This window comes from Lynx rufus, unplaced genomic scaffold (assembly GCF_022079265.1).
Source record: "Lynx rufus isolate CCGP_SWC_20201006 ecotype Redwood Valley unplaced genomic scaffold, mLynRuf1.p SCAF_9, whole genome shotgun sequence".
NCBI classification, from domain to species: domain Eukaryota; kingdom Metazoa; phylum Chordata; class Mammalia; order Carnivora; family Felidae; genus Lynx; species Lynx rufus.
The window spans coordinates 88,756,914-88,774,522 of NW_025814897.1; the positions used below are offsets into that span (position 1 = coordinate 88,756,914).

General features: G+C 48.0%; 1 protein-coding gene across 4 annotated transcripts; it reads left to right on the forward strand.

The window, feature by feature from the left end:
- Positions 1-211: 211 nt before the first annotated feature.
- EHF (ETS homologous factor) lies at positions 212-16,237 on the forward strand. Of its 4 annotated transcripts, none has more exons than XM_047072231.1 (8): positions 212-311; positions 4,070-4,315; positions 6,506-6,568; positions 9,200-9,268; positions 9,386-9,454; positions 14,575-14,637; positions 15,853-16,048; positions 16,138-16,237. In XM_047072231.1, the coding sequence occupies exons 1-8, from the start codon at positions 215-217 to the stop codon at positions 16,235-16,237; spliced, it is 903 nt and encodes a 300-aa protein (XP_046928187.1). In that variant the 5' UTR covers positions 212-214. The 4 variants fall into 4 exon arrangements, with proteins under 4 accessions (XP_046928187.1, XP_046928188.1, XP_046928185.1 ...); XM_047072229.1 differs by having other exon boundaries at positions 215-311; positions 14,578-14,637; XM_047072232.1 differs by lacking the exon at positions 9,386-9,454.
- The last annotated feature ends 1,372 nt before the right edge of the window (positions 16,238-17,609 follow it).

A 17,609-nucleotide genomic window follows, 5' to 3' on the forward strand; every position in this document is an offset into this window, starting at 1 on the left:
TGCATATGAAAGTTGAACCTGGAAATTTTTAATTGCCAGTGAGTTTTGCTTTTACTGAAAGGGCTGTGGTAACGTGCTTTGGAGGCAGTGGATGGCAGGACAAATTCTTTTTTTTTTTTTTTTAATTCCTGAATTAACTCTATGATCTGTGCTCCCAAATGACGTTTGTCCGAGAGGCACTGACCGAATGAACTGTTTGATCCCCTTACAGATCATGATTCTGGAAGGAAGTGGTGTAATGAATCTCAACCCCAGCAACAATCTCCTCCACCAGCAGCCAACCTGGACAGACAGCTACCCCACGTGCAATGGTAAGGGGACCGAGTGGGCGTCAGTGTCACGCCCCGTGGGGCTTTTTCCTCTGTTTTAATTACGCTTCGTTTCTCAACTTAATGTTTGAAAAACGCAGGTTTTATTCAGCAGGGGTGTGGGGACGAGGGGAAATGGAGCAAACTGCGTGCTGGAGGTCCCCATAGGCTCTTGGGGCTCCAGACAGAAGCTGGCTCCAGATATTCCATTGTTTCCTCCCAATATTCAAGGCAGCCTGGCAGAGAGGGTGGTAGAAGATATGCCCAAAGGGAAGCTTTTAACAGTGTTTGGCTGGGATATCAGGATAGGATAGCAGAGGAAAGGGTGTGGGTGTGTGTGTGTGTGTGTGTGTGCGCGCGCGCGCGCGCGCTGTGTGGCAACGTGGAACTTAAGGAAGACAGGGTTACAGCAGCTTATTCTATTTCATCTTCCGTGACCAGCCTTCGTAAGGGGAGAGATTTGTGGGACCACGTGTCTCCCTTTGGGGCTTTCATTTGGAGCCGATTGATTCGAAGAGGGAGGGCCTGCTGATGCGGCTTCCGGAGGGTTTGGGGATCAAGCCCACGGCTTACTGTAGAAGTGAACTGGATGAAGACGTAGCTGAATCAGGCCCCACCCCCCACCGTGAAGGCCTTAGATTCAGGCAGACTGCAGTGCATCGGACTGCAGCGGGTTTAAGGAGCTCCAGGCTCCTCTCCTGCCCCAAACTGGCTGCGACTAGTCTCCTTGCAAGAGATTCTGCTGCTCTTGCTCCTCCGGAGATGTGGAAATGGGCTGTCGGCGGTGAGCACAGCCGGAGAAGCAGAACAGGAGGATAATGGAAGGCTTGTGTTCTCCAATGAGCGGTTGATCGAAGTGCAGCTCCACCCCTTTCAGTTTGGAACCCCAGTCAAACAGGGTTGGGAAGCATGGTCAGGTGACCTTCCCTCATTTGGCCACCCGTCCACAGAACTGCTGCGCTTTCCGGGCAGTGGCATTTTCTGATGCAGGCCTCAGAGTCCTCGTGAGGACCTCAAAGGAGGATTCCAAATAGGGTAGGAAGTTTCTTCAGCCTGGAGAGTCTTTGGCATCCCCAGTCTGGACCCCGGATTAGGACAGCCTTCCTCCTGTGTGCTTTGGAGAAAGCTGGGGCAGTGTTTTTAGCAGGGAATAGAACTTAGGGGCCCCAAAGAAGTCCTAGTCCCTGGTCATGATTGACAGGGGTCAGTTGAATAATAGACAAGAGTTGAACTTATGGGATTTTCAGGGATTCTCCTAAAACTTGAGGAATCGGATGAGTCCCCTGGCAGATGGGGAGAACCCATCTTTAGACAAAACTCTCTGGTTCTCCCAGGTTCTAATAGGATATGATATCAGGAATTATCCTTTATTCTAGGAGTTGGGAGAGGAAACGGAGAGGCCTGTCGTCGGGTTATTGAGAGTTATTTCTCTTATTTGTAAACTCAGAGCTATACTGTCACAGCAGAGTAATTATCTTGGGAAAAAAAGATCAAAGACTCAGGGAGCCACAAAAATATACCTCATCCCGAAACAGCTGTTTTTGTGAGACACCAAAAAATTGGAGGGACGTGGAAAGAGCCAGTGTAAGCTCTGCATGTTTGTATATTTGGGAATATTTCTGTGTAATTAAATTTTGGGACTAGATTGTTCCAATCCTTGTCCTTGTTCCCCATCACAATTGGCTTCCCCTTCAGGGCCCCAGTGGAGGGTTTAGGGCTGCTTTTGTCTGGCCATGACGGGTAAAGAATGAAACACATACTATGAGTGTAGATATGACCCATGGCAGTCACCTTCGTACCTAAATGACCTCTATCTCTTGCTCTTAATGCTTCTGAGGTCTGGAAGCAGGGGATGAATTCAGACGGGGTGAAACATTCCCCCTTCAGCCTTTCTGAGGGGTTGAGGGCTAGGCAAACAGCATTAAGGGAATCAAACCCTTGGAGCTCTTTAGCTCCTTGTCACTCAAACTGTATCCACAGACCATCGTCATCATCACCATCATCATCATCACCATCATCATCTTGTGGAAGCTTGTTAGGAATGCAGAAACTCAGGCCTCGCCCTAGATCTATGGAATTTGGATCTGCATTTGAACAACATTCCCTGGTGATTGACAATCATATTAAAGTTTGAGAAGTACTCACCTAGCATGCCTTTGAAGAAACAAATTAGAGATGGTTTTCTTGCGCTGTGCTTCCCCGTGTTGGTCCATCATTCAGTTTGTGGGAGTATCTGTGTGCCATGTTCAGTCGGACTTCCCTCCTTCATCTTGGTGGGCTACAACAGTGTTTTCCCCTTGTCCCTGCCCCTCATTTTTCTTGGATGAGAGCTCCTCCCCTTGACCTCTGTTTTCAAGGGGACTGTAAGATCTCAGCCCTATTACCATGTCCCCAGGCACAAATTCCACCAAAGAAATAGAGAGAAACCCTCTCCATCCACCCCCTCCCCTCCAAGGACCAGGACTTTGGGGTGACTTTGTGAGGTTCTCTTGAGTGAGACAAGAGAGTCACAGATGCAGTAGGTTAACCCACATCCAGGTCAGTGATATTTGTTGCCTTTGATGAATTTTACTTCTTCACTGGTATTTAATTTAACCATCTTGTGAATGCACCTCAAACTCTTCTAGAGTCCTACGTGATTTCTTCTTCAGCAACAAATTCCACCAAAGAAATGGAGAGAGACCACCTACGATGGCCTAGTCTCTGAGTCTCTTTCGGTAGGAGATACAAAGATGAGTTAGACAGAGTCCATGACCTTGAGTTTACAATTTGCAAAGAAGGATGAGACAGAACTTAAGAGATTTGTGAAGACAAGCAGAACATGACAACAGCCATCAGGAGAAATGCCAAGCACATCTCCTGGAGACTCAGGGGACATCAAGCCCTTGCAGTAAGCTGGGGGGATCTGTGATGGCTTTTATGGGGTGGCCAGAATCTGCAGGCTGGGTAGGACTTCAACAGGGAGTGATTGGCAGGATACTAACCAGGCTGAAGGAACACCTTCAGAAGTGATAGATCACTTGAAGAATAGTTACTGAAGAGCCCCAGTGCTGGACTTGTCAGTTTTGCACTTAATTTCAGTGAATAATGGGAAGCCACTGAGGGTAGCTGAGTAGGAAAGTGACGTCATAGAGGCTGTAATAATCCATGGGGGGCAGGGGTATATCAGCACCGTTAGCAGATGGCTAGTCTGGACCACTCTGGGGAGAAGCAAAGGTATCAGAGAGAAAAGAACCTTATTCTCAGGCTTCATTTTTGGTTGAAAATGGTCTGAATTTGTGTGTGTGTGTGTGTGTGTGTGTGTGTGTGCGCGTGTGTGTGTAACAGAGAGGAAAAAGTGGGAGAGAGAAAGAGAAAAGAGAGGAAGGGAACTGTGTGGGTGTGGACAAGAGGCTATTAGGTTGCTGACACTGTGGCGACACTTTAGCTTTCATGGCACTTTGCAGGAGGTGGGAATGAGCTCATGATCTCAGAGTACTTCAGGTCAAGTCTGTGTGCTCATGAAGTGCCCAGGGGTAAGTGTTATACTAGGGAGGACACGAACTGGCAGGGAGGCTGACGATCAGCCCCCGCCACAACTGAGGAAGGGACCGGGTTTCTGAGAGCCTCCTCTCCAGGGCCCGTCTCGTGCCCCAGCCCCCACGCTGCCGTCCCCTGACCGTAGCGGTGCTGACGCCTGGCAGCCGGCGGTGCATCTCGTGTCCGAGATGATGTCCGGGAAGAACCACGGGTAGCTCACGGGACCGCCTCCTGTTTTGCAGTTTCCAGCGGGTTTTTCGGAGGCCAGTGGCATGAGATCCATCCTCAGTACTGGACCAAGTACCAGGTATGGGAGTGGCTCCAGCACCTTCTGGATACCAACCAGCTCGATGCCAGCTGCATCCCTTTCCAGGAGTTCGACGTCAACGGCGAGCATCTCTGCAGCATGAGTTTGCAGGAGTTCACCCGGGCGGCGGGCACGGCGGGCCAGCTCCTCTACAGCAACCTGCAGCATCTCAAGTGGAATGGTGACTATCTCTTGTCTACCCCTCTGGGAGCCGGCTGCAGAGAGCAGGGACCCCGCGGCTGGCAGGGCTCCTTGTCAGGGACATCAGAGGACGGTCTCACCTCCAAATGACTGGGTCCCGAGGGAGGGACGGAGAAAGGAGGCGAGAGAATAGGCACAAAGTCTAGGGTTCCAGGTGTGTCTAATCCCATGTAAACCCAAGATCATTTCATTTCTCCTTCTGGTTAATTTTTAAACTGGATATTCACAGACTCGCTATCAGAAAACCTTTTCTTCTTTCCCTCGCAAGCAGGTTTCAATAGCTTAATTCCCGATCACTTGCTTGTTAAGATCATCATGGATACTTTTTCTTTTTTTGAAACTTCTGGACCTAGGCTCTTAAGATGGGACCTATGGGGGGTAAGAAGAAATGCAGAATTAGGTCTATGTTTGCGTTTTGGGGACGAGATGGCTCGCGGTATTTCAACAGATTCTTAAAAGATCTGAAACTCAAAAAAAGGGGGAGAAGTGGGGTTAGAACTAATGGTCTGTGCACGTGTGGGATGTTTCTGCAGCGATTTCCGGAGTCAGGGCCGCCCTAGCGCCCCAGATGTGTCTTTCTTGAAGCCTTGCCTAGAACACAGGCAGGCTACCCTTTTGCACACTGTGCATCAGCGATAGCTTATTCACACACCTTCCATACTGGCTCGTCAGACACGCTAGGGCAGACAACTCACCTTGCAGAATGTCTTTGACACTGACATAAGGGTCTCCTGATAATACCAGTAAAAACCTAGCTCTTCTGAGAACCGTGGGCATCTTGGAAGGCAGTAACTCGTAGGAATTGCGAGCTGGCCTGTCCACATCAGAACGGGCATGTCTGTCTTAGCAGAACCTATGTTTGGGCAGGTAGCTGTAACTTTGGGAAGGCGTCAGTTCCAGGGCTCTGAAGCAGAGTCAGACTGTGACAGCCGTTACCAACACTGAGGAGGACCCAGGGTCTGGCCTCAAAGCTGGCAGCTGGGGTGGCCATTTTGGATGACCTCATCCAGCTCCCGGGCACTCCCTTCTTCCCAAGTACCTCACACAGACGGTTGCTCATTTTTCTTTTACTAGAACCAGACCAAACAAGGCTCTATAAATAACCCTCGGGAATCTTCAGAAGGAGCAGACTTACACTTGAAGATTTAAAAATATTTACCTCCCTACCTGCAATTAAATCCACTCCTTTAAAGCTTTGCCCTGATTGGAACCTAAGGCAGACAGGCTTGGGAGACAGAGAGCGAAGGTGCTGCGGCCATCTTTGACCTCCTATGACTTGTCTGGTCCCACTGCATTCTGTTGGTGCCTCTGAGTGCCTGATCACCAGATTTCTTCCCTTTGTTTCCTTGTTCGCCTTTTTGTAGACATTATATTAACTTATATTCTTTGAGTGTTTATTTATACCGGACACTCTAAGTGAATTGATTCATTTAATGACCTTATGACAAAAACTAAACATTGTACCCATTTTACAGACGGGAAACCCAAAGGTCAGAGAGGTTAAAGGTATGACCTCTTCTCTTGAGATATTTAAAATCTGTCTGGAGAGGACACACATACTCAACTCATTCACGTGTGTGTGTGTGTGTGTGTGCGTGTATACGTTTATTTTTGGTATTCATTTATGTGGACATACCTCGTAGATTGAATCTAATCAAATGGGTTTCATTACATTTAAGATCAAAGAAGAATCAAGCCAGTCAAAATGGTTTCTAGCCTATTTTTGTTTTCATTTTGTATCATATCTTAGTAGGGGAAAGCACCTTAGAGGCCATCTAATGACTTTATCTAGTTTAATCCCCTAAATTTACAGATGACGAAAGCAAGACCCAGAAAGGCGAAGTGCCTCGCAGCTATTAGTGGGAAAACTGGCCCGCTGACTTCTGAAGTTCTATTTCCATCATACTGGATGGCGTCCCTGTACAAGGCCAAATAATTCCATCCGATGTAGATGCCCTAGCTACTGATTTTCTGGGCCGGGACTCCAGGCTCAAGTTTGTAGGTGCTGAGAGGGAAGCGCCCTCGCATAAGCCAACAGAGGCGGACAGGTGGCAGGACTGGCGTAAGGTCTTCCGAGAAGCCAGCTCTATCCTTGTTTAAGCTTTTGTGGCTTGTTTAAGTTTTGGCTCCACGTGAGCCGGCTCAGACTTTCCCAATCTGTCCTTCACAGGCCAGTGCAGCAGTGACCTGTTCCAGTCCACACACAATGTCATCGTCAAGACGGAACAAACTGGTGAGTAGCCCCAGACAAAGGGAGCCAACTCGGTAGGCAAAGCCCCGGGGGAGGACTGTTGGAGGGAGTCAGGAGAGCGTGGGAGCAGACGGATCCAGTGTGATGGCAGGAAACCCAAGGATGCCTCTTCCCTGGCCGCCTCCAGCGGGCCACTCCACCATGAACCTCGTTCTTTGCCTTTGGGACCAGTGACTGCCATCTATTTCTGATCTAGACTGGTGCTGCCCACACTTCTCTGCTTCCCACTACTGGTCAAGGCACAATGCAGGCTCTGGTCCAAGAGCAAGGAAAAATGCAGAGCCTAGGTGGGCCTCCTTCTCGTAGGAAGAGAGTCAGGGCACTGGGCTGAGCCGAGTTAGAAGAAGCAAGGGGAGAGAAGAGACAAAGGCCAGTGTCTCCTCCCCGCTCCTCTTTAGATGGGGGTATATTTCACAAAAAGGAGGAACATACAGATGTGCTCTTGTAGATACTGTAGCTTCTGGAAGGCCCTGGGGGGACGTCTAAGAGCAGATGCAGAACCCAACTCCTGCCTCAGGTGCATTTTTAGACAAAAGACACTATTCTAGGCTCTGAGTAGGCTGTGCGATCTCATAGTATCTACATTTACTTTTGTTCTTCCCCTGACCAGTCAACCCTCCTTTCTCTGTCCCACATCTTTCTCCTGGGGACTTTCTGCCGGTCTGTAGGACTTGCAGAGGGCAGGCAGGAGCTGCCTTGAGAAACTGCGCCCCAGGGCCTGGCACCAATCAGAGCTCCTTGCATATTGGCCTTTGGCCTATGACCTCTCCATCTAGGGAGACCTATGCAAGTCCCCCAAAGTCTACTGGCCACGATAAAATCATGCGGCTGCCGCTGCTCCAGGGTCACTCCCTACAGGCACGTCAGTGAGATTGTGGGATGAGTTTGCCACAGGCCTCCCTGAGGGTTGCACGCTAGTCACGGAGGACAGGATTTGACCTGGGGTGGTTTGTGAGTCCCTAGGGGCTGAAATTGACCCCACGCAGTTATTTGCTCTCTTTGAGGCTGGTCTCCCATTAGTAAAGAGAAAACAATAGCTGCTAAGCATGTTAATTAGGTTTTCCTAGCCTTGCCCTCCCCTGCTCCCCCAGAGACCAGCGCTTGGGTTCCCCAGATGGTCTGTGCTTCTGGGCCTGATTGCCCTAGAGGCAGACACTGGACTTGTCCCAGAGGCTGGGGTTCCGCCCCTACTCCCACCAGGACCTGACAGCCCCACTGGAGGAGCCAGCTGGTACTGGAGAGGGCCCAAATAACTTGATAATTCCTCCTTGACCATCCAGACATTCTTGTGTTGCCAGTTCAGAAAAGCTAAGCCAAAGGGTGGAGAAGAAGGTCCACCCTAGGAGGAGGGGAGAAGAGGCTCAAGAGGGGGCAACACCCCCCAAAACTTTTCGGTTCAATTTGTTTTCAGAGACAACAACAGGTGTATGAGGTGACCCAACAAGGAGAGAGGGTGTGACCCCAGGAGACTGGGCTTGGGGTGGCCAAACACGTAGCTATTAGCTAAAATACCAGCTAAATCCCTATGGCGTAAACAGGAGGACTTAGCCAGTGAGTCAGGTTTTATACCATCTATGCTATAAAAACAAAATGAAACTCGGCCAGTGGCTTACCACCCTGACCCTGAAATTCAGAACCCAGACAGGAGGGGAGCTGAGGGCAGCCTCCATCGGTGAAGAGGGAAAAGCAGGACATTCCTGGTGGGGACAAGGTGAGAGCTCCTGCCAGGTCTCACAGCTCTTGGCCAGGAAAGAAAATGCTTCTGTTGGCGATCAGCCCAGACGTGGGGGTTGTGTAGGAGTTGGGCTCCATTTGGGGTAGGTGGGCGGGAGTTTCCTTCAAATCTGAAATCTGAAGAGTCAGACATGCTTACCCAGCACACTGCAGGGGTGGGGGTGGGGGTGGGGGTGGGGGTGGGGGGAAGAAGCACGCTTCTTTTCCAAGATGAGGCAATGGGGCCTCACTCTCCAAAGTTGTTTGCTTGATTAGGTGACACGCTCTTCTCCTTCTCTATTTTGTTTTGAGAATTTTATGTTGCCCCTTAAGATAATTGGAGAAATCCTGGGGGGAGGGAGCTGTCATCCAACTGGAGGAGGACTTCCAGAATTTCAGCCACAAAGACACCGTGATAAGACTAGCTAGACTTCCTGCAAGGAAACATTAATTCTCCCAGGAAGAGATTTCTAGGAAAAGACGCTCATTAATTAGGAATTATTTGTCGCCAACAATTTCTTTTTCTAATGTGAATTTTATCTAGTAGAATGCAAGAAAATGCCAGGCTCCCGAGCCCAGCCCCTGCCACGTGCAGACTGGGAAAATTCCCAGGAAGCCAAAGCGATGGTCTGGGACCGGGTCTCACTGCGGTAACTTGTCTCATGTCCCCAAAGAGGCAGCAGGTATAGAACATCTGGCTGGGGCCGTGATAAAGCCCATTTCCCCCAGGACCCTGGAAGAAAAGTGAGTTACATGTGGCAGAAACAGAATCTTACCCTTTCTCTGTGAGGACCACCCACTATGTCCCGCCCCTCTCTGAGGAGCAGGGAGTTAGAAAAGGCAAACTCATCACCCAGGGGAAGATGCTTGCTGACCATTCCCATTTTCCGTCTTTTGTAGACCCTTCCGTCATGAACACCTGGAAAGAAGAAAACTATTTATATGACACCAGCTATGGTAGCACAGTAGGTAACTAACTCCCTGACACTTAAAGGCCTTTGACATTTTTACCCTGTTTTCTAACAGCCACGAAGTTACATTGTAAGGTGGGGGCGCCTGATGTCCTTTGTCTTTTCATTGCCACAGATCTGTTGGACAGCAAGACTTTCTGCCGGGCCCAGATCTCCATGACAACCACCGGTCACCTTCCTGTCGGTAAGTTGTCCTGACCTCAGGGCCCAAGTGTGCCACCTACAAGTCCTTACTGAGAATGAATGAGAATCACCAACATCCTAGGTTTCCACTTTGCTGGATGGAGTCTTTCTCGTTAAAAGACTAGGAAAGGAAAAGACTTGCTCTTTTTAAGAGGCTTGCTTGCCAGCCAATATTTGTACCTCGAAAATGACCACCAGGGAAGCCTCTAGGAAAAGTGTTTGTCTCCTGTGAAACCAAGTCACCCTCTCGTGACAACAAAAACCTCTCTTTTCAACACGGACTTGCTCTTGGGAAACTATCTGATAAAACTATTCAGACTTGGGCATAGTTATGGGGGAAGAAGGCCATATCTAATTTTCAACAAACTATATCTGACTTTAGGGGAAGGATATCTAAAAGTGGCCTTCAGAGATCAGAGAACCTTTGCTGATGGTCTCTGAGTAGAAGGGTGGCAGTTGGACATTTCTAGAACCCTGGTTTTCACAGGTCAGTTTTTAAGTCTGCCCCTGATGGCTCAGATTAGTCAGACCACCTGCACTTTATATGAACTATGTTCACATTAGTTGTGTTTGCTTAAAATTGGATGCAACTGGGGGGCTACCCTTAGCTCTCGGTCAAGGTTCCACGGAGGGGGTTGGTTTGTTGGGAGTCTGGAGAGGCGCTTTCAGATTCTCTCTCCCTCCCCTCACAAACAGGGACATTGGCAGGTGCCATGTGAGAACTGGGGAGGTGAACAGAGGGTTCCATGTTGTCCCTTGACCTGGGTACGAACCCCCCCCCCCCCCCCGTAGCTCTGCTTGGGTCTGTGAGGTTCGGGCTTAGACTTGTCACGAGTCAATTGCTCTTTTCCTGGAATTGAATTCGGGGCATCTTAAGAATTGGGATTTAAATGAAGAACTTGGAATCAAATGGCCTCTCCTCCCCTGACCTCCCCCTCCTTTTTTTTTTTTTTTTTTTTTGCTTTTGTTCACTGTGTTTGAGAACTGAAGTAACAAGATTTGAGGTTCTGTTTTCGGGTCAAACCCCTTGAATGAAACAGAGCTGGGAGCCGGCGTAAATGCATCTGGAACTGAAGTGAAGAATGAAGGCCAATTCGTTTCCCTACTTCCCCCTCCCCTGATGGCCCAGAGTGTTATGTGTCACCGGAAGGATTTGTGTAACTTAGGAAATAGATCAGACACTGGAAAGGCTCTGCAGTGGGTTCGCCATTCTGGGGGAACAGAAACAATTGGGGGGAAATTTCTGCAGCAGTCATTGCCACCCAGTCCAGACCCAGGATTTCAGAGCTGAGGAAACCATCCGGTCGCACTCTGACTCCCTCTCACGCACGCTTTGCAAGGTGGCGCCTCCTGCGTCCTTCCGGTTGGGTCTCTGGCTTATGGCGAAAGACGGCAGCTGAGAATAAACTTGCACAAACCGCTTCCTAAGCTCAGAGGTTGTTAGGTCTTCGGGCACCTGGGAAACATAAAAGCCATGTCACAGCTCCCCTGCCCTCACAGCCTGTCCAGGCTCCTCTCTTCTGTCTCCTGCCTTGTCTTCTAGAGTCTCAGAACCAATAAGGGCCCTTTCTGCTTTCACATTTGCAGTAACCGGGAACTCACTGTCCCCTTATCCCACCTTTGAATCATCCTGAAAAATGGACTTTGCAGATCTGCACACCTTTGCCTCCATTGATCCTGGATTCCCCCGTCCGCTGTTCCTATCCTACAATGGAACCGCAGTGAAACAATCGGGGACCTCTACCAGAATCATTACTGCAAGAATCAGCTCAGTGTCTGGGCTTGGGAGATTCTTTGGAGGAACGGCCCTCCAGTGGGATAGTGAATTACAGCCTTGTGTGATGGGGCCACTCCTTCCAGAAAGGTTTAGTCTCTGCTGAACCCCTGTAAAAAGACCTTTGTCATTTGTCCGAGTCTTTAGATTTTCAGTTCCCATTAAATCGGGTGCAGGTAAATATCTTTCTATGTTTTAATGCCAGTTACAAGCCAAGCGAAGGCGAGGCCCAACATAAACTGATGCCCTCTGTGATAAACGCAGGTGGGGAAGCAGGCTTTGTTTTCATTTCTCTGTCATCTGCCCATTTCACAAAATGGCTGCTGCCAGTGTTCCTGATCTGCCCGATAGTCCTCGAGCCAATCATGCCAACTCGGGCTTGATGTGTTTATTCACTGACTTGTTGAGCCTAGAGCTAGGGTGGCACGGTCTATTATAACACTGACATTTGTATATCCCGTAAAGAAATGGCTCACAGCTGAATCACATGCAAATGCTTCTAATCTTCACTTCTTGCGAAGCGACTTAGCTGAAGTCATGCTCTGGAACTTGCGTCACACACCTGTGGCTTGGTGCTGCCCTTGCCCAGACTGGACCTTGGCCTGAGGTACCTGGGAGCAGAGCAAGAGAAAGCCAAGCTGGACAACTTCCCCAGAGCGAGCCATTATTTTATACGAGTGAATCACTCAACCACATGGCTAACTTCAAAGGTTTTGACTTTTATTTTGGGGTGAGGGGAAGACACAGGGGGAGAGGCCATCGTATTAAAGTGAGCTTTCAGATCAAAAGACTTCAGTGCTAAGGCAGGTTGGTGATTCCACAGCTTGTCCACACACACACCAGGGACAGGAAGAGGAGGCTGGAAGAAATCTCGAGTTTCCTTTTGCCTTTGGCTGTATAGTCAGTCCTCCGTATTATTTATGATGGAAACACTTTTATTAGGAGAGTTATTTTATTCTTTGTTTTTAGTTTTTCTTGAAGCTGGATAGAGGTCCGGTCTCGGTAAATGGCTGACATCTCACAGAGGAAACTCCCTCATGGTCCGTCTGGTCTGGGGTCTTTAAGTCTAGAATCCACGGACTGCTAAGTGAGCCTAAACCCCTAAAGTTGTTCACAGATTCTCCCTGAGTATGCACATACGTGCATTTTTTCTGGGGAGAGGGTCTAAGGTTTCCATCTTATTCGCTAAGTTACCTTCCCCCCAAAGTAATTGACTCTATGTCAGCTTGGAACCCCTAAATATTATTTAGGCCAATATTATTATTGAGGCCGATAAGCCAAGAAACACTTGGGTTTTTCTGAGTTCAACCCTGGCTCTGAAATAATGGCCCCATATCCCTCTTGGATGCCATTGGAAAATGAGCTTTGCTTGTGGCCTCCTGGGTAAATGCCACTCTTTGTCTGCAGAACAACGCGGCCCTGTCAGAGTGATGTATCACTTGGAAACCGGGGTGGGTGCCAGGCCTGTCGCAATACTGTCACATCCTGATGGGATGTTGCAACCTCACCCTGAAACCTACAGGGAGGGAGACTGGAGTCTCCTCACATTTCCTGTGAATTTGCCCTTCCAGATTTCAGAGAAACCCAAGTCAGGTGCAGGCCCTCTTGCCGGCAATGCCTGGGGAGAGAGTCTTAACCAGAGTGAGAGGCTTCTCTGCTAACCAGAGCTGGTGAAATCCCCGTCCACCCACCATGGCTTACAGAGAAACTGCTCGGAACGCTGAGTCGTGACAAGCCGGGCGCTCCTATAGGTGGACGTGTCCATGCATGCCAGAAAATACAGAATCCTCAAGTCGGAATTGCTTCTCCCCCCCAGCTAGAGCATTATAGAACTGACCCTGATTCTCGGCAGGGAAGACATCTTTGGAAATGGCACAGAGTGGTGGTTGAGATGAAGCCTCTGCATTCAAACTGTTTGTGTTCACGTCCTGACTCTCCTCGCAGGCTGTGCGACTTTACACAAGCCACCTGACCTCTCTGTGTCTTAGCTCCACCACAGCTATAATCTGTGAATCATAACAGTACCCACCTCATAGGGTCATGGAGTGAAGTAAATAAGGTCATTCAGGTAAAAAGCTTAGCACAGGTACATAGTAAGTGCTCAATAAACAGTAGCTATGCTTCTTAACCATTTTAATTAGGAGCTAATGGTTATTCTAACCCTTTGAATGATGACACTCTTGACAATTAAATGAATGTCAAGAACCCTCTCCCTTTGCATACAGTTTCAGTCAGTCTGAAATGCCCTTGAAGGCCACACAGGGGTCAGTGAATCCTAGCTTAGGAAACCCCGAGGTAATGCCCACAGAAGAGATGCATTTTACTGGCCCAGTTCCTTAACAGGATTGGCTTGCATTTAGAGACTACTCTGTATTAAAATTGTGGATTTCTGATTCAGAGAGTTTTGGTGAGATCTGCTTTGGTCCTCCAAATACCTGAGGGGCCCAATCTCTCTCTCCTCTCTCTCTCTCTCTGTCTCTCTCTCTCTCTCTCTCTCTCTCACACACACACACAGACACACACACACACAGACACACACACACACACACACACACACACACACACACTCCACATACCCGTGCATACATGCACTGCTAGACCATTTAGTTTTCTTTTTAAGAAGTTTTGTTTCACAGATCTGCCTCTGCCTTCTTCTCTTTGGCGATACTCTCAAGGGTTACCATAATGAGTCATTTGTTAAACTAATCTGTGTTTCCATAGTCCACTGGTGGCCCTCTGTACTGAGCTCAGGCCAGTCAATGGTCCCTTTGTCAGGCTGATTAAAATGTAACTTTGCATGCCAAAAAAGGGCACTCCTCTGGCTTAAAAGCCATTTTCTTTGTTATAAATGTTTATGTTTTATATTATGTAAAAAAAGAAACACACACACACACACACACACACACACACATACACACTCAACTTACTTCAATGACCTAAATCCTTCAATGGCTTCTTAACTGAGTATAAAAGCTAAAATCCACAAAGAGTCCCATCAAGCCTGAACCTTTACCCCTTTGTCACAGTTGCACTGGCTTCCTTCTATTCTGTGAATGTACCAAACACATACTGACCTCAGGGCCTTTGCACTTACTATTCTTATTCATAGCAGGTTCTTCCATAAGCTCTCTGCATGGCTGACTGTTTCCCTCACATCCTCCTGGTCCCCTTATCCGCGGGGGATAGTTTTTATCATCTCTGTTTTGTTTTGCTCATATACCGCATATACAAACAGTGCCAGGCATGTACTAGGTGCTCAAAAAATATTGGTTAAATGAGTGGATGAATGAATGGAAATCACGATTGTAGGAAAGAGGTAAATTAAACAGTTCTTGTTTTTTCTTTAGCAGAGTCACCCGAGATAAAAAAGGACCAAGACCACCCTGCAAAGTCCCACACCAAAAAGCACAGTAAGTTGGCGGGCTTTCAGATGGCTCTTGGCCCTTCCTTTCACGTTGGTCATAATTAGAGGCCGCTAATTTTTAGGCAAATATTGCCTCTGCCTGTTGCCTCCACTTTTCTACCTCCGCCTGTGTGGGTGAGAGAGTAGGGACGTCGCTTGCCCGGGGAAGCAGTTTCTCAAATAGAGACCCCCCCCCCCCCCGCCAGAGAGTTCCTCCTCGTGCTGCTCTATATGCTCTAAAACTGAGATACCAAGGGAATAACCACTTCTTGCAGTCATGAGGTTAGGGACTCCCCCTGTTCCAGAAAAATGGGTGGGAAGAGAAGAAGGGTGGGAAGAAACAGCTGAGATTTTTTTTTCCCTTTTGTTGACTGTTGACTTCCTACCTCTGTCAAGTTATTGATCCAAGAGGTGACTGTTTACTCTGAAGATGCAGCAGAACTCTTTGGAAGTTGCATTTCCCCCAATAATCAAACCTCATGGAGATACAGGAAATATCAGAGACATGGAGGAGAGGGCACAGAAAGAAATCAAGACGGTGTGATATACAAGTGATAGGGAATCGGACATCTTCACTATCTGTCCTCCACATCACTCCGCGGAATCGAATGAACACAGCACCTCAAATGGCGGGAGGAATTGTGCGGCCCAAGTCTAGTGGGAGTCAAGTGGGATTTGGTTGCTAATCTTATTATAGGAGCTGCTTCATTTTCATATTGGCCCCCTCAACTCCCACAAGACCTTGCCCCAATATATTCTAGGAGTCAAAGTTCCAGAGCCCCATCGATGCGCATTTGACTAAAGCACAGTTGCCGGGTGAGAGCGATTTACTTGGGCTGAGGTCCTAAACGAAAGTGGTTGAAATTCGCTCTTCAGGGAAATAACAGTTTAAAATGAATCCTGAACAATTTGTCCACAGTAATTCGAAGAGACCCTCCCTGGCATTGGAGGGCCGAGACCTATGCCTCGTCTCAAGTCAAGTCACTTACATTCTCTGTGTCTCAGACTCCTGATTTATAAGCTAAAGCCCTGTGCTAGTTCATTCTCAAATGCCTTTTGTTTCGATCCGATATTTGGTCGTCCCATGTCTGGCTTTGCTGGTGGGTAGGGGAAAGTGGAATGTGTCCTACTTGCTAGAAAATGTCACAACTCTGTGCCTCCTCTGCCCCTTCTTTGCCGTGACTTAGGCCGTTGATACACTCCTTTTCCAACCTCTCCTCAGATCCACGAGGGACTCACCTATGGGAATTCATCCGTGACATCCTCCTGAACCCAGACAAGAATCCGGGGTTAATCAAGTGGGAAGACCGGTCTGAGGGCATCTTCAGGTTCTTGAAATCGGAGGCTGTGGCTCAGCTGTGGGGAAAAAAGAAGAACAACAACAGCATGACCTACGAAAAACTCAGCCGAGCGATGAGGTGAGGAGTTTCCAGTCCCAACCGTGACCGGTTGTTTCCTCGGCGGTCTGGGTCTGACCAGCCACCTCATGCGATGTCCTTTGTTACAGATATTACTACAAGAGAGAAATTCTGGAGCGTGTAGATGGACGGAGACTGGTCTATAAATTTGGGAAAAATGCACGTGGATGGAGAGAAAATGAAAACTGAATCTGCCAACACTTGGAACTCAAGCCAACACATACCCCAGACAATAGCAAACCAAGAAATCCTGCACATGCGTATTTCAAAGACTACTTTTCTCTGATATTTATGTACCATGAGGGGGAACAGCATCCGCTTCTAATGGGAAGAAGGAACACTACAGTCGATAAAATTATTTTGTTACTTTGAAGTATGTCCTATATGGGGAACAAACGTACACAGTTTTCTGTGAAATATGACGCTTGTATGTGGCCGTGATTTATTTTTGCCTCTATTGAAGTTCTTTTCCACTGCAAGAAGAACCGGATTGGTAGCCTTGTGCTTCCTGCTAAAAGAAAGAAAAAAAAAATATTAGAGGGCATTAAATGTTTTTATGTGCAAAATGATTAGGGAAAGGTGATGTGTCTTCTGCACTTACGAATCCACGTGGCCTCATCAAGAGAGGTGGGTGTGGTTGTTAGCATGGACCCCGAGGTCTCAGGTTGCCAGGATGAACCAGAGGATGCTGGGAAGTTTAACCTGGGCTTTGGGAGCCGGTCAGTGGAGCATGAAGCCTTCTGAAATCCAAGTGGACTATAATCACTGCATAATCACAGGACTTGCGATGCTTAAATCAGCGAAAAGAATAATGGTGGGGGCTTTCTACTCATTCAAGAATGATTTACCTGATGCCAAGGCTGTTTTTCTCTCTCCCCCTTGCTTGGATGATTGGCGGGTGGGGGGGGGTGGAAACTTCAGTTGCCACCTCTGCTCACTTCTAGATATTTAAGACAGGGTCTAGCCTTGGTTGGTTTTATCCCAATTGCTCCAAAATAAATGGGAAAAAGGAGGTGGTGATGAGTTTGCTCTTGGAGCCCTATAGCCCCTGAGTAATTCTTTGTTGTGTGTTATTGGGCTGTTTTGCGCATTGTAGGATGTTTAGCAGTAGCCATGACCTTTAGCCACTAATTGCCAATAGCACTCCCATCCCCAAAGTTGTGACATCTTCAGAAATTGCCAGGTATCCCTTGCAGGGCAAAATTGTCCTTGGCTGAGAACCACTGATGTAACCAGTCAAGATGAAGCTGGTGATTTACTCTCAGGACAAAGCTATGTGTAGATCTTTTAGTCCCTAGAGTGAAGTAAAAGCAAGACTGCGAAGTCAACCAATTTTTAATTTTTAAAATGTCAGGGACGATGGGAATTCAGGAATGGGACATCTAGAGGGAGTTTTCAGAACCCCAGATGAGAGCCAAAGTCAGATGACAAACTAAACATAGTAATGTAGCAAAGAACTATAATATAGCAAAGAACATTTCACTAGAATGAAAAAGAAGAGTAAAAATTAAATTGCACCAGGAAATGCTGAGAAAAGAAAGAGAGAGAGAGAGAGAGAAGA

What these genes read in the sequence shown, in the direction of transcription:
- EHF (XM_047072231.1), top strand. Translation starts at nt 215, where the DNA reads ATGATTCTGGAAGGAAGTGGTGTAATGAATCTCAACCCCAGCAACAAT. An exon ending in GCAGCATCTCAAGTGGAATG is followed by an intron (nt 4,316 to 6,505) that starts GTGACTATCTCT and finishes TGTCCTTCACAG; the next exon opens with GCCAGTGCAGCAGTGACCTG. An exon ending in CAGCTATGGTAGCACAGTAG is followed by an intron (nt 9,269 to 9,385) that starts GTAACTAACTCC and finishes TCATTGCCACAG; the next exon opens with ATCTGTTGGACAGCAAGACT.